The 15,281-nt window shown below is 39.0% G+C and overlaps 1 protein-coding gene across 1 annotated transcript in view; it reads left to right on the top strand.

Annotated features, from left to right (window-relative positions):
• The window catches only part of Crybg1 (crystallin beta-gamma domain containing 1), a 50,547-nt gene that overhangs the window by 15,893 nt on the left and 19,373 nt on the right, over positions 1-15,281 (top strand). The window contains exons 7-11 of the mRNA XM_071613171.1: positions 6,414-6,540; positions 8,055-8,090; positions 8,737-8,885; positions 9,519-9,645; positions 9,741-9,886. Coding sequence (XP_071469272.1) covers positions 6,414-6,540; positions 8,055-8,090; positions 8,737-8,885; positions 9,519-9,645; positions 9,741-9,886 — 585 coding nt within the window. The remainder of the gene's footprint in view (positions 1-6,413; positions 6,541-8,054; positions 8,091-8,736; positions 8,886-9,518; positions 9,646-9,740; positions 9,887-15,281) is intronic.

Here is a 15,281-nt window from a genome sequence, read left to right as displayed (position 1 = left end):
GGAAGTGTGAAGGAAAATGGATTTTTAACGTAGGCCTTTTTCCTTCATGTCAGAGGAATCTGATGCATTCAAAGCTGAGTAGCAGATATACCTTCGTTGTAATTCAAAGGAGGTGACCTGAAGCATGTACCCCCAATAGTTCAGGCGGGATGGAAGCCAAAATGTGGGCACTTCCTTTCATATTTTCACACAATGCTATCAAAAGCCTCTAGGATGTTGTCACAAATCACAGGAAACTGCAAGAATATTTTGAAGGAAATGGGAATATCTCAGATAGGGGAGAAATTAGGATAAAAAGTGCAGACTGCAGCGGTAAAGAATGTGGTCTCTAAAGTAGAGGATAGTGGGAAGGGAGAATAGAAAGAAGTTCAGTAGATTAGACAAAGGGGAATGAAGGGAAGGGAGGAGGGATGGGAATAGGAAAGACAGTGAAATGAATTGGAAATAACTTTCCTATATTCTTATATGAACCAGTGAATCTCCACATCATATACAACCACAAGAATGGTATCCTAACTAGAATAAGTTATACTGCATGTATAAATAATATGCCAAAATTCACTCTACTGGCATGTATATCTAAAAAGAACATTTAAAAGAAAAAGAGAAAAAAAATTCAAGTGGAGAACATAGGGCTGGGGGTGTAGCTCAGGCAGCAGAGCATGCATGAGACTCTAGGTTCAATCCCTAGTACCACAAAAATGAGCTAAAGAATTCACATAAAGTGGAGTGCAGAGCCCAAAGCATGTGAAAGGCATCCACTGAATGTAGGGAGAAAAAGCCACCAAAACTGCTTTATATTATATTTAACATCTCCTTTTAAGATTTTATTTGTGTTGTGTGCATGTACTAATATGTAACAAAAGATCCCACCATTATTTACAACTATAATACACCAATAAAAAAAAATGTGGAGAAAGAAAAAAAGGATTTTATTTTTGTTTATGTATTCTAATATGCATAATATATTATTTCAGTGTTGATGCATATTATTTAGAAGTATTTACATATTCAGCAAATGTGCATAAGTATTTATTAATAGGATATGTAGTCTCTCCTGTAAAGTGATGTAGAATATCTGTACAGTGAATGGTAAGGCAGTCCTTCATCATGGTGTTTGCATCCTGTTGAGTACTAAAAGTCTTCTTTTACTGTTGTTCTTATCTTGGAATAATGATTTGATTTTGCAGAAAGTACGAACTGGGTAAACTAGAGATTATAGAGTCTGAATTTTGTTTCTCAGAAATCAGAAACTAAAAAACTTCTAGGTAACTTAATAGGGAGTATGACTTCCAATCGGATGTCCCTTCTGTCATGGAGCTATCCATTCAGTAGGACCAGACAAACACAAATAAGTGTGTAATGTGTCAGATGGTGAGGGCTACAGGAAACATTACAGAGAAGGGCAGGTGCAATGCCATTTTAGATAAGGTAGTGAAGAAAGATCTCTGGTGACATTTAAGCAGGGACTTGAAGGAAGTGAGAAAGTCTGCATGGGGTCAGCTGAAGGAGAAGGGACAGGGGATGCCCTAAGCAGAAAGCACAGTCTTTTTGTGGGGGGAGCCCTTCAGGGCAAGCTAAGAGGCCTAGGTGCTGAGCTAGGAGGAGGGTGAGGAAAAAGGCCTCCTGTCCTGGCAAGCCGTTGGGCCTTAGGGAAGGAATTGACATTTACTCAAAGTGGCGCCAGTGATGCTTGGAGAATTTTGATGGACTTTGTATTTTAGAATGATTACTCTGATTGCTGAGTACAAATAGACTGTAAAGGCGGAGTAGAAAGAAACTCATAAACAAGAAATTGTAATCATAACAGACAAGAGGTGATGGTGGCTTAGATAATGTGATTTGCAGGAAATGGGCAGATTTTGGTGCATTTTAAAGGTAAAACTGACAGCATTTGCTGTGTGCACACACATACGCACACACATGCACTACACACCATATACACACAGCCACATACCATGTAGACATATACACATGCATCCCCCACACACTTATTTTTGGCATGTTTCAAATAAAAACAGAGAACTTTAGAACTTCATAGGGTATATAGCATCTGGTCTAATGCCATCATTTAAGCAAGGAAGATAGGCTTTGGTCTCCTTCTCTAGGATAGGGTTAGTTGTTAGCAGAACATGTTCTAGAAAACAGATATTATGAAGTGAAGGAGACGTTTTTCCCTGGGTAGTCTTTGATTATTTTTACTATGAAATACTTGATATAAACAGAAAACATTTATATATATATATATATATATATGTGTGTGTGTGTGTGTGTGTGTGTGTGTGTACAGATGGAGCCCAATAATGGGCCTACCAGCCAACTCATAACTTAGACTATTATCAGCACTGTGGCAGAAAATTGTCACCCACCCTGGTCCTAGTCCCTGATTCTTACACCTAACCTCTCTCCTAAGATTACCCTTGTTGACGAGTATGTCAATTTGTTCTTTTTCATTACTGTGCAGTAATCATTCATTGTGGAGTATACCATATTGAAGCTCAGTTTTTCTGTTTTGGTAATACTAAGGATGGAACCCAAGGCCTTAGTGGCAAGCACTTTACCACTAAGCTACACCCCTAGCCCTCAGAGCCCAATGGTTTTTTTTGTTTGTTTTTTTACAAAGGCTTTCAAACATACATAAAAGTAGAAAGAATAGTTCAATAAACACCCACATATCACCCCAGATTCAATGATGGGTAATATTTTGCCATATTTTTTATTATTATTATTATTAGTTGTTCAAAACATTACATAGCTCTTGATATATCATATTTCATACATTTGATTCAAGTGGGTTATGAACTCCCATTTTTACCCCATATACAGATTGCAGAATCACATCAGTTACACATCCACGTTTTTACATAGTGCCATACTAGTGACTGTTGTATTCTGCTGCCTTTCCTATCCTCTACTATCCCCCCTCCCCTCCCCTCCCCTCCTATCTTCTCTCTCTACCCCATCTACTATAATTCATTTCTCTCCCTTGTTTTTTTTCCCTTTCCCCTCACTTCCTCTTATATGTAATTTTGTATAACCATGAGGGTCTCCTTCCATTTCCATGCAATTTCCCTTCTCTCTCCCTTTTCCTCCCACATCTCGTCCCTGTTTAATGTTAATCTTCTCATTATTTTGCCATATTCATGTTATCTTTTTCTGAGCCCTTGACAGTGAGTTGCAGCTATCATGTCCCTGCACTGTATTGGCTTCAGCCTGAATGTCTTTGTAATCACATTCTCCTGCCTAGCTATCTGTGTCATACCTAAGAAAATTAGCACCGTGTCTGTGACAATATGTAGTCTGTGCCCATAAACACATTTTCCCAATTGCCTCAGGAATATCTTTTAGGAGTTGTTTTATTTTTGTAAAGTCAGGATTCATGCCTGGGGTTGTAGCTCAGTGGTAGAGCACTTGCCTAGCATGGGTGAGGCACTATGTTTGATCCTCAGCACCATATAAAAGTAAGTAAATAAAAATAAGGGCTAAATTCTTTTTTAAAACTCAGGATTCTGTCAAAGTTCGTGTTAATATGTTTGACTGTCCTGTCTCTGTAAGTCTCTTTTAATCTCTGTTTCCCTTGCCACTGACTTTTAAAAGAACTTAGGCTGGCTGTATTAGAGAACATGCGTTTTTTCCTTTGAGATTCATAGCCCATCTTCTTTTGAATAATCTGAAGCTTGGCACGTTCATATTTAATCTTTCAAGTATCCAGTTGGTTTCTATAAATGGCCATCACTTATGTTCAACCATGTCTTAAGGATCCAGCTATAAATGCTGTAAGTTCAACTTTGCCTGCTAGGTGGTATTTTCAAGTTACTTGTTTAAGAACAAGTGGGTAAGACAGGACTGAATTTTTTCTTAGGTGACTCAAAGGGTATTTCTAAAAGAGTAATTCCATAGATATTTTTCATATGCATATGCATTACTATTGTTATTACTTCATCAATATCCATATGTATTCGTCATTAATATATTTGCATACATTTATGTTTGTTAAAAAAAGAAGCTCATGCTTTATAGTTGCACAGTTTAAGCAGAACTATAAAGTGGTATTTCTTTCTGTATAAGGTATTTCTTTCTGTATGTTGGCAAAAGCTCATTACCTAAGTGCACAGGAAAAGAGAAAGAGTACCTTTAGAAACTGAAATAACATTGCCTGAAGATAATTTCCCCCTTTCCTGATAACCTCATGAATTCTGTATCATGTTGGCACAGAATGAGTCATACTGTGTTGTAAACGTCTGTTTGAGTTATCCAGCAGGCTCCCTTGCCAAACAAGTGCCCTTAGAATGTGGCCTTTTCAAATATAACAGTTTGTATCTTTTTTTTTTCTTTAGCAATTTCCCCTCTACCCCAAATTGCCTTCCTTCTATAAATGTTATATGACTTACCCACATGCTTCCAGGAAGATGAAATTTTAGTTTCAAACGAATAAATTCCTTTAGAACTTAAAAATACTATAAGGAAAGACCTAGTAAAAAAAGATGCTTGGGTAAATATCATTTCAGAATTTCAGAATGATTCATGAGCCATATATCCTGTTTATGAAGAATTAAGCCCATTCACTTGTGAAGGAGTTGAACTCTGAAGGCTTTGTCTTATTAGCATAATAACAGAATTTATTGCCCAACTCCTATTAGTTAAGGTACAGAATCCACGTGTAGCTTTGAACTCCAAAAATACTTAATGCATCCTTAACTGTCATGCTTTAAATATAAGAAAGTTGAAAGTATCCCCTTCTTAGCCTCTGTTTGCATGTGGTTTGGTGGCATTACAGTGGTATTCAAAAGACAGGCCTCTTTTTTCCTTCAGTTAATTTATTCTCAAGTATAACATTTGTACAAAAAGATACACACAAGTGAATAAGCTAAGTGAATTTTCAGAAAGTGCATACATAAGTATAACTATCACTAGATCAAGAAGTAGAACATTCTAGCATGTCAGAAGCTCCCCCATTCATGCCCCCTCCCAGCCCTGCTCACCTCCACATCTGCTCTTTTCCTGACTTCTAACACTGTAGATTAGCTTTGATCCCCACTAGTAAACCACCCCTGGCCTCCCAACATTCCTTGGTGCGTGTTGACAGGTCTTGGGTCGGATTCTAGTTGTAAATCCCTGTGTAATTAGTGAGTCTCAAAGAAGTTACTGATTTACCCAGGGGAATCTTTAACAGAAACCATTACTAAAAATCATGCCTTAGGCCCAACTGCAAAGAAGAAAAAAGCTAAGAGTCCCAATTTGCTGGTAGAAGATTTCATTTAGGATCATATCCTGCTCTTGATGGTGTCTTTGCGGGGCGGGGCACGTATAACTTGGTGGAGAACCACAGCCAGGCATTTTAACCCCACTAACAGATTGGAGAGTTTATGTGATCTCCAAGAAGTCTTGGCTCACGAAGGGATACCTTATCACCTTCCATCTGAAAGTCACTTCTCCAGCAGCCTCACCTTCCCAGAACCTTGCCTGGAATGAGCAAATTTACCAGACCTTGAAATCTTTAGAGGCCGTTCTAACAGGCGTGATTTTATGGTTTCCTGCTTTTAGCACAGGAGAGGAGGGTGGGGCCGCTGGCTCCCTGACTGAAGCAGAAGTGACAGCTGACCAGCTTGGTAGAAGGGTGTGGTATTGCACAGTCATTAAAATCAGAACCAAAACCTCAAAAAGCTTTGCAGCCTGGGAACAAGCAGCCCTGCAGACCTTCAGAGCCTCCGGGGACATCACTATGCATTAAGTATGCTCATGGTGATGATCCTGAGTAACTATGAAAAGAGTAAATGAATGCTTGGTGCACTCTCTGCGATGAGAAAAAACACCATAAAAAAATGATGGGGAGCCTTGTTCTGGAGTCAGCTTTGATCATCCCTGTGTGGCCTGGGGTGATTTACTTAACCTCATCTGTAAAATGGGGACAAAAATATTCCTTCCTGGTAGCATTCTTGTGAGGATTAGATGAAATTCTGGGCAGCACTCCTTGTGAGCTTGAAGAGGATGTTAGCTGTTATTAATTTTGACAGCATGAAAAATGATTAGGTGGCACTCCTCAGTCTTAGGTTACAAATGAGGTGTTTCCTTTTAAAACAGGCCTTGAGATTTCCCAAGAGGGCCTCTCCAAATACAGTGCAAAAAGAGAACTCCTTTTATTACTTGGAAGTAATAGAAAGGTTTACAGTTAGAAGCAATTAATCATATGAATTAAAAATGAGTAGGCAGAGCCAGCCAAGGAGAGATGTAGGAGGTCAGGAAGGGGAGCCCAACTTGCTGCTCCTGACACTAACAGCTAAGTGCAACCGTCGTCATAGGGGGCCACATCCTCTGTTCCTTTCCCCTCTTGTCACAGGAGCCCTTTTTACCAGAGAGGAAACACTGAAATAAACGATAAGTTGTCTTTCTTTCCTTCCCTGGTGTTTATTTAGATGGCTGATTTATGAAGAACCTGGATTTCAAGGTGTCCCTTTCGTCTTGGAACCGGGCGAATACCCTGACTTATCCTTCTGGGATACAGAGGAAGCCTACATTGGATCCATGCGGCCTCTGAAAATGGTAAAAATCAAATGTGGTGTTCTTGAAGGCGGTGACTCTGTCAGCTTGACATTGATAATTCACAGGATGTGATATTGAAGCAACAAACGGGCTTTACATATGTATGTATGTGAGAGTTGAGTCCCGGGAAATACAGATTTTTCTTAATGAGAAATTTTGTCAGTTAAATAAAAACACACACACACACACACTTAGTTGTAGATGGATACAATAACTTAATTTTATTTATTTATTTTTATGTGGTGCTGAGGATCAAACCCAGTGCTTCATCTGCGCGAGGCCCATTGCTGGATAGAAATAATAGAAATGATGACTTCCTAGGTGCTACAGGTTAAAAAGTCGATAAGACTAGGTCTTTTCCCTTCAAGGCAGCCTCAGCCTTGCAGAGCTGCAGATGTGTGCTCAAAGTATCAGCCTAGTGTAGAAAGTGAAGGATTAAACATGCATGGAAAAATAGGAGGAATGATAAATAAAATTCCAACTTGTGGCTGATGTGACAGAGGAGGGGGATGATTAGGGAAGCTTTATGATAGATCAGGTTGAGTCTTAAACCATGAGCAGGATTATTGTAGATAGAGGTGCCAGAGAATGCACTGTGTGCACCAGGGTGCAGAGTTCTGAAAGGGCAGGACACCGAGGACAAGCCAGTTGGGACAGGAGACTCAGCTGAGTGGCACTTGGGCAGGGAGGGCCTGGAGCTGGATGTCCTCCTAAAGATTTGCCTTAGCCTTGTATTTCCTCTACCTTATCCTTATATTTTGCATTGGTCTTTGTCTCTTCTGCTTGGGAGGGACTATAGGTTTGGCTGCAACTCTCTTGTCCCCTCATGGGACACAGTGTGTGCTGTGTTGTAGTAGGTGCTCACTAAACACTTATGGTGGGACTCAAATTTGCGAACCTCCTGCCTCAGCTTCCCAAGTTGTTGGGGTTATATATAAGTGTGTGCCACCATGCCTGGCTGGGATTTTTTATATTTAATCTAATAGTTTATTTTATAACTCTTAACAGTTTTGTAGGTGGTGGGTTGCAAAACCAAATGCCTCCAATGGCCAGGCAAGAAATAAAAATGAGGCTGGCTGGGAGTTCAACCACAGGGAGTGGTGGGGATAGCAAACCTCAGCCTGTGTCCTGCTGAAGGCTGAACTTCATGCAGGATCAAAGAGTGCAGAAGGTGAAGGTTGTTGCTTGTGAGAGTTTAGGTCCCGAGATGACAGATCTTAGGACTGTTTTTTAAGAGAAATGAGAAATACAGATTTTTCTTAATGAGAAATCTTGTCAGTTAAATAAAAACAAAAACACACTCTATGTGCACCTTGAACATACAGACCACTGTGTGAGTCTGTTCTAGGTGGACTTCCTGTATCCTCATTGCTTTGTTGGTAATTTTAGCACTAGTTCACATACATTAAAACAAAGTGGAATGTAATCACACCATGAGATTCACCTTCTATGGATAATATAAAATGGTAAGGAATCAATTAAAAACCATTTTTCTCTGTTGTTTTTCTTTTCAGGGTGGTCGTAAAGTTGAATTCCCAACAGATCCGAAGGTAAGTGTGTATGAGCGTGCGTGCATGTGTTATTCCACTCCACCTCCATGAAGATAATGCTTGTGTGACTTCACATATAAAGCTTCACCACACATAGTTGCCCCCAAAGGAAGATCCCAACTTACATGTGCCACCCTCCAGGCTGGAAAAATACTGCTAATGGCACAATTATCATACTGTATGTGGAGCCCTGGTTCAAAAGGTTGATTGTTGCATTCAATGTATAATTTTTGGTTGTATTTACTAATTGCAGGGCCTGTTGCTGCTTGCCAGTTAGCCAAGAAGAAACTTTTTCAAGACAAGTTCTCCCTACTCCCAAATGCTGTTATTCCCATTTCCCACATCTATGCCACATACTTTGATGGTATAGATTTAAAAAAATTTTAAAGCAACTTTAGGATTCTGATATCTAAGCAAAAAGCAAAGTTTGTCCTAAGTAAATTAGTAAACTATAACAGTCTGACCTAAGCAAAGTTCTACATATTGGTTCTCAACATTGAATAAAATCCAGTGATTTAAAAACTGTCTTTTATGCTCTGGGTCTGGGCTATTTCACATCAGGACAGTGGGTGGAGGTGGGGAGACCTATTGCTTTTTTTTTTTTTTTAAACTATATTATCACTGGTCTATCTTATTTCTGTTGTAGGTTATTATTTATGAAAAGCCTTTCTTTGAAGGAAGATGTTTGGAACTAGAAACAGACCTGTGTAGCATTGTCACTGATGAGACAGAAGTGACTGGAGATGATCACTTGCCCCTTACATCAGTGGGGTCCATGAAAGTTCTAAGAGGCATGTAAGTAGACAGGCATAACTGGAAGGATTTCTTTTTCCTTTAAACAAGCAGTAAATGTGTCCTCCTCCCTGCCAAAGGTGTTATTTCCAATTCTGTGGCATGATGAATTTCAACAGCTTTACCCACGCCTGTGTCTCACCCATTGTGACCCACACTTGGGAATTGACCATCCAGACTAATTAAATTTGCAGTCTTGTTTATTAGAATTATGCTCCAAATTATACTGAACTGTTATAGTTTGCTTTCTAATTTGTGTGATCTTTTGTAATTTTAGATCTTACCCATTTATTATAGATGTATATCCTGGAAATAGTCTTAAAAATAGACCAAAACTCAAAATATTTGAATTATTACTTTAGGAAAGTCTATCCAGTTTACTTGCTGGGGTTCATTTGAGTCAGCTGAAATAATCTCAAATACCCTTATACCCTTTTAGTCCTCTGAGGAGCTTGTGTCTTAGGTTGTGTTCTTCAACATAGTCTCCTAAATTTTAGAGAATTCCAGTAGTGAGCGCGTTAGTAAAGTAATCTAGCTTTAAAACTATAGGTATTTGTCAGTTAAACAGATGTGTGCACAAGGACAGTTTTAAATGTCTGAAAAATCACTGCTCCATGCCTGTTCTTTCAATTGCAGTTGGGTTGCCTATGAGAAGCCTGGATTTGTGGGTCATCAGTATTTGCTAGAAGAAGGAGAATACAAGGATTGGAAAGACTGGGGAGGTTATAATGGAGAGCTTCAGTCCTTACGACCTATATTAGGGGTAAGTTGAAGGAAAGCTAATGGCTTGTTCTTAGTTGTTTTTTTAAAAATAATAAATGGCTACCCTTTAAATTTTGAATATATTTTTTTCAACAGGATTTTTCAAATGCTCACATGATAATGTACAGTGACAAAAACTTTGGATCCAAAGGTTCCAGTATCGATGTATTAGGAATTGTTGCTAATTTAAAGGAGACTGGATATGGAGTGAAGACACAGTCTATTAATGTACTGAGTGGAGTGTAAGTGAACTAATCCATTTGGGATCTTAAACATGGATTCTGCCTTGGTTTATGTTAAACTAATAAGTCTGTGACACAGAATAGGCTACTCAGTAAATATATCAACAGCTCACCCTTCACTCAGGCACTTAATATTTACTGCCATGCCTTTTCATAACTGACTTAAAGTATTTCTCATAGCTAAGCATCATGGTGCACACTGGTAACCCCAGCCACTTGGGAGGCTAAGGCAGGAGGATTACAAATTGCCCCCAAAGGACCAGCCATGACAGCTTAGCATGATCCTCTCTCAGAATGAAAAGGGGTGGGCATGTACCTGAGTGGTAGAGCGTCCATGGGTTCAGTCCCCAGTACTGCAAAATAAGCAAACAACAACAACGACAACAAAAACTTGTTATAACATGTAATAAAATGTTGGAGTAAGCTTCAGGGTATCTTCATGGAAATATCATTAATTTCTTAAGATGAGAATCAAATAATTAGTAATCTAACATTGAAAACCCAAGGATGGAACAAAGTCGAATGTTTTCCCATGTTCCTACACCTACTCCCAAAGGTTTCTTCATTATTATTTGGTTATAAAAATAATTGTTTCAATCTACCTGGAGTTATCAATTCAATGCTTTATTAATGGTAAATCAAGTTTTTATTGAACGATGACCAGTCAAGAGGCCAGTGACAGTGAGCCAAACTTAGCTGGCTCAAGTGATAAAAATAGAACTCTTTGGCTTAGCAAACTGAAAAGTCCTAGAGAAGATTTTGCTTCAGGCATGGCTGGATGTAGGGGATCAAACACTGTCATCAGAATTTGGTCTCTGTCTCTTGCCTAAACTTTTTTCTATGCTGGCTCTGTTTCTAGGCAAATCCATTTCACCTGGCATTCTTTGGTCATATCTGGCTTTGGTTTTCCCAGTTCATTGATCACAGTGGAAAGGTTTTCTCTTTCCCTCACAAGTTCCAGGTTTGACTCTGATTCCCCAAGCATGGATCACATGCACACAATGGCCATGCCTGTGTGATGTGCAGATTCCTAGAGCTGAGGTGTAGGTGGCTCCTTCATCCTGCAGGAGCCACTTAGGAAATTATTGGAACATAAGATGTGTGGATAGATGCTAGATGTGCATAAACAGCAGATGTGATTGTAGGGAGTTGTAGAATTCTTTTTTTCCAGTGTTTGGGATAAACCCAGGGCATTGAGCATGTTAGACAAGCTTTCTACCACTGAACCATAGCCCTAGCCCCCCCTAATTATTCCTATGATCCAGGCTGATGTCTGTTCTAATTTGTTATAAATGGTTATATGAAATAATTTAACACCATTGTTATTGAAAGTGTTTGATGTTAGGGTTTTTGTTTTTTAGTTTTCGTGGTACTGGGGATTGTATTCAAGGACTCCTGCCAGTGACTGTGAGCCAGGAAATGCTAGGGAAATGTTCTACCACTGAGCTGCATTGCCAGCCCTTTTTAAAATTTTTAAATTTTAAGGCCAGGGTTTGTTCAGTTGCCCATGCTGGCCTTGAACTTATTATCCTCCTACCTCAGCCTCTGGAGCAGTTGCGATTGCAGGCATGTGCCATTGCACCCCGGCTGATGTTAAGTTTTTGGTGTCATGAGTGACATAGCCTATTTGCATCAGTCTAGCCTCAAACCTGTTGTATTTCATGGGGCCTCCCACAGTAGCCCTGCATATTTGAGATGTTCCTAATGTACAGTACTTTTTACTATTAGAAATGCTCACTAGATTCTTGTGTAGGTTCCTGCTTGTGTTGCCATCCTTGCAGGATAACATCAGCTGCTTCTGGATCTTAGCAGTCTTAGCAGAAAATGTGTCCTATTGTGTCCTATTCTGGAGCCCTTGTATTTTAGAATCATAGTTGACCATCTACGAAAGATGTCATCTGAAATGTATAGCAGAAATCCTTTGAATTGGTGCTGTGACTCTGTAGTATTTTAGATTGCCTTTACAGCTAGTCAGGTGGGAAATAGAGTGACCAATTCAGTCTGGCAAAACAGTTGTGTATTTTGATACTCATCTGGTGTGTTGATTAGTCACAAGTCAGTCATTCAACCTAGCAAAGGAGGTCAAAGGATGCTGGATAGCATTCTCTTTTATGTAGATTATGCATTTATGTAGATTATGCTATTAGCACAGGTAGAATTATTATGCCCTGAGCCATTTTCCTTTCCTTTTTACCCTGCCCCTGTTTACTTGAATTGGTTTCCTTTATAAAATGTGGTTTTTATATGTTTCTATTATTAGTCATTTCTAGTTGTATTTCCTGGCTTGGGCTTTTTTTCTCATTGCAGCCGTTGAGTTTTGGTGTGGGGGAAGCTGAAGAGAGGTACACACGCACACCACTTCCTTTTAATTCTTTGGATGAAGCAGGGCTTCTATACTTACCAGGACCAGCTGCCTCCTCATTATTTCATGCACCTTTGTCACTTGACAAATATTTATTAAGGTCTACTGTGTGCAAAAGCATTATATTATATCCTTACAAATGTTACAGTATTTATATAAAATATAATTATCGATACAAAAGAGATGGAGATTAAATGCTTTGCACAGCAGAGAGAGATTAATTTCTGGCCCCGAGGAGTTTGGACTGGAGTTAGGCCTTGCAGGGTGGGAAGGTAAGATATGCTAAGATGAGGAAGACTATTCAGTCTTACTAGTTTCAAAGAAAATTAGTTTAACTTTTAATAGCTTTATTTTTATTGGTTAATAAGCATTTTAGTTGGATCTTTATTTCTTTAGTTTGTTCTTTATTTCTATTAGTTATAGGAAAAAAAATAAAATTTTTTGAAATTCTTGTTCTGTGAAAGTATCTCCCAGGAAACTCACAGGTAATAAATTCCCTGGGGAGCAAACTTGTGATTAGCTCTGAAACAGTCTTCAGGAAGCATGCTTCTGAGACCAGAGTTGAGGTTTTGAGGAACTACATTCCATTTCTTATTGGAAAATCAGAAGAAACTCCTTTACACAACTCTTGCTTATCAATTTCTAGGTCTGAGCTATACTCTTCCTCAAATAATGGAAACTGGGCTAATTTTTTTTTAAAAAAAATAAAGAGCAGAATGAAATTTTCTGGAGCACAGATAAAAATAACTGGGCCGTTGTCTTAAATTCATTTTCCTTTGGCCTACCACAGAAGGACAGGTTTGGTAATTCTGAGCCATTACACTGCCAGGCCAGGACCTGCTAGCACTTGTACATGCCTCTCTCCCGCCCCTTGCCAGCCTTTAAACAGAGCATCCTGATTCACATGTACAGAAAACGTTTGAATAGGGCCAGTATGGCATACAATCTAAAATAAAACAGAAACTCGGCTACATTCGTTACAATTAGTATAATAATACTTATATATCTTTTTTTTTTCCTTTTTGGTGGTGCTGGGGATTGAACCCAGGGCTTCATACATGCAGGCAAACATTCCTTTACCACTGAGTCACATCCCCAGCCTGAATATGGGGTTTTCTTGAGTCCCAAGTATTAGTAGATGCTCACCTCAGTTGATGTATTTGGGTTTCTTCTCCCTCCTCCAGGACCCCCTCCATAACACACAATTCATGGAATCCAGTTGGGGCTGCATCTCGGAGAACAGTCTGAATTCATGTAGCATCTTCATAAGTTGTTTTCTTGTCTCAACTTTGGTGAATTAGATGGGCTTACCTGGGTGTTGTGTGTTTACTTGCATGTAGTTTGTTTTAGTTTTATGGGGAACTGGAGTACCCATATTTGTTAGTTCAAGAATAAAGGGAAAAAAATTTCAAAAAGAAGGATTGAGAAGCTTCTCCCAGACTGACTTAGTGGCTGTCCACTCACCTCGGGAGCATTCTCTCTCATCTCTTGCTCTTTACTGGCTTTTTTTTCTCTATATACATTGAAGTGGGATTAAAAGCCCTTTAGCCCTTTGTTCTCTAACTTGTTACAAGGCCCTACTGGGAACACCTTTTTTGAGATATGACTTTTTAACTTAATTTTTCCTTTTTAAAAGTCCTGTTTTTTTTGTTTTTTTAAAATCTCCTTGCTAAGCAGACACCCCCCTCCCTCAACACACACATCATACAGTGCCCTGCTACTGTCACTGTCACTGCTCAGCATGTGGTTAGCCACAGACTGCATGTGCAGAGGCAGTACTACAGGTACCCATGTGCCTGTGACCTCACCAGGTCAGTTCCGGGATCTCAGCCAACTCCCTTACCTATAAAGAAAAACACAAACTTTCACAAAGATTAAAGGGCCTCTTCAAAGTCACCTGAAAGTTAATGTCTTGACCACAGCTAGAACAAGGTCTTCTAGTTACTCATCATGACAAAGAGTAGGTTTTTAAAACTGCTAAGGAAGCTCAGAAATGGGGTGTCCATATTTTCTGAAAGAGACTAGGATTGGTGTTTAAGCAGTTCCTGTCAGATGGCCAGAGGTGAGCGTTCAAATGTAAACTGTTGGAGCTACTTAACTACCAGTTGAGATTTCTGCAGCGTTCTTTTCTCCTTGGTGGCTGTTCATTTCCTGGTGATGTCTGTGCTCATGTTTTTGTTTAAATTGGCTCTTAGTAAAATCTGAATCTGATTTATGCATGAACTACACAGACTGTTTTAGGAATGCTTTAATAGAATAGTAAATGGAAGGAAACCTCACAAGACACATGACAGGTGGGTGGCAAAGCAAAGAGAGCCCAGTAAGCCTCAGGAGATGTAGGTTTGGTCATGCTCTGGCCACTAATTGATTGTGTCAGCTTGGACAGGTCACTTTCCATTCAGAACAAACAGCAACAAATAATTCCTTGTCATGCTTCTCACGCATCTAAGAACTTAGGGATTTTGTTTTTTTCATTGTATTCTTAGTGCCAGTCTAGTTCCTGGCACATGGCAAAAGGGCAATCAGTGTTTACTCAATGTATATGAATGAATTAACTTTTCTATGTCTTTAGATTTTTCCCATCTGTAAATTGGGCACACCAGTACTTCCTTTGATAAGTGTAATTTAGTAGATGTGAGAGCACTTTGGAAAGTTCTGAATACAATATATTGTATTATGGGATGATCATTAGATCAACGAATTAACTAAGGAGTAGACACCGAATCTTTCTTGAATACAACAGAATTGAAAAACCATTTTCCCTTCAAAGACTTTATCTTTAAATAGGAAATAACATATAGGAATAGTTAGTTTTGTTGATTTTTCTCTCCAAGTTTAGATCACTGAAAAGATAACAAATGAAAACATTCACAAGAGATTGGAGTATTTCTGTGAGTTTGGTTTTGCTTATTATACCATTCTATGATGCTGGAAATAATGTTTGAAACAAAATCTTAATTAGCTGCATTTTTTTAGCATTTAACTTATTTTAATGTGTTTTATTGTATAATAGGGACATAACTTCCTGTTAAA

The sequence above is a fragment of the Marmota flaviventris genome, chromosome 6 (genome assembly GCF_047511675.1).
Source record: "Marmota flaviventris isolate mMarFla1 chromosome 6, mMarFla1.hap1, whole genome shotgun sequence".
Taxonomy (NCBI): Eukaryota; Metazoa; Chordata; class Mammalia; order Rodentia; family Sciuridae; genus Marmota; species Marmota flaviventris.
Note: the sequence above shows the minus strand (reverse complement) of the source record. Positions and strands in the feature narration are given on the sequence as shown.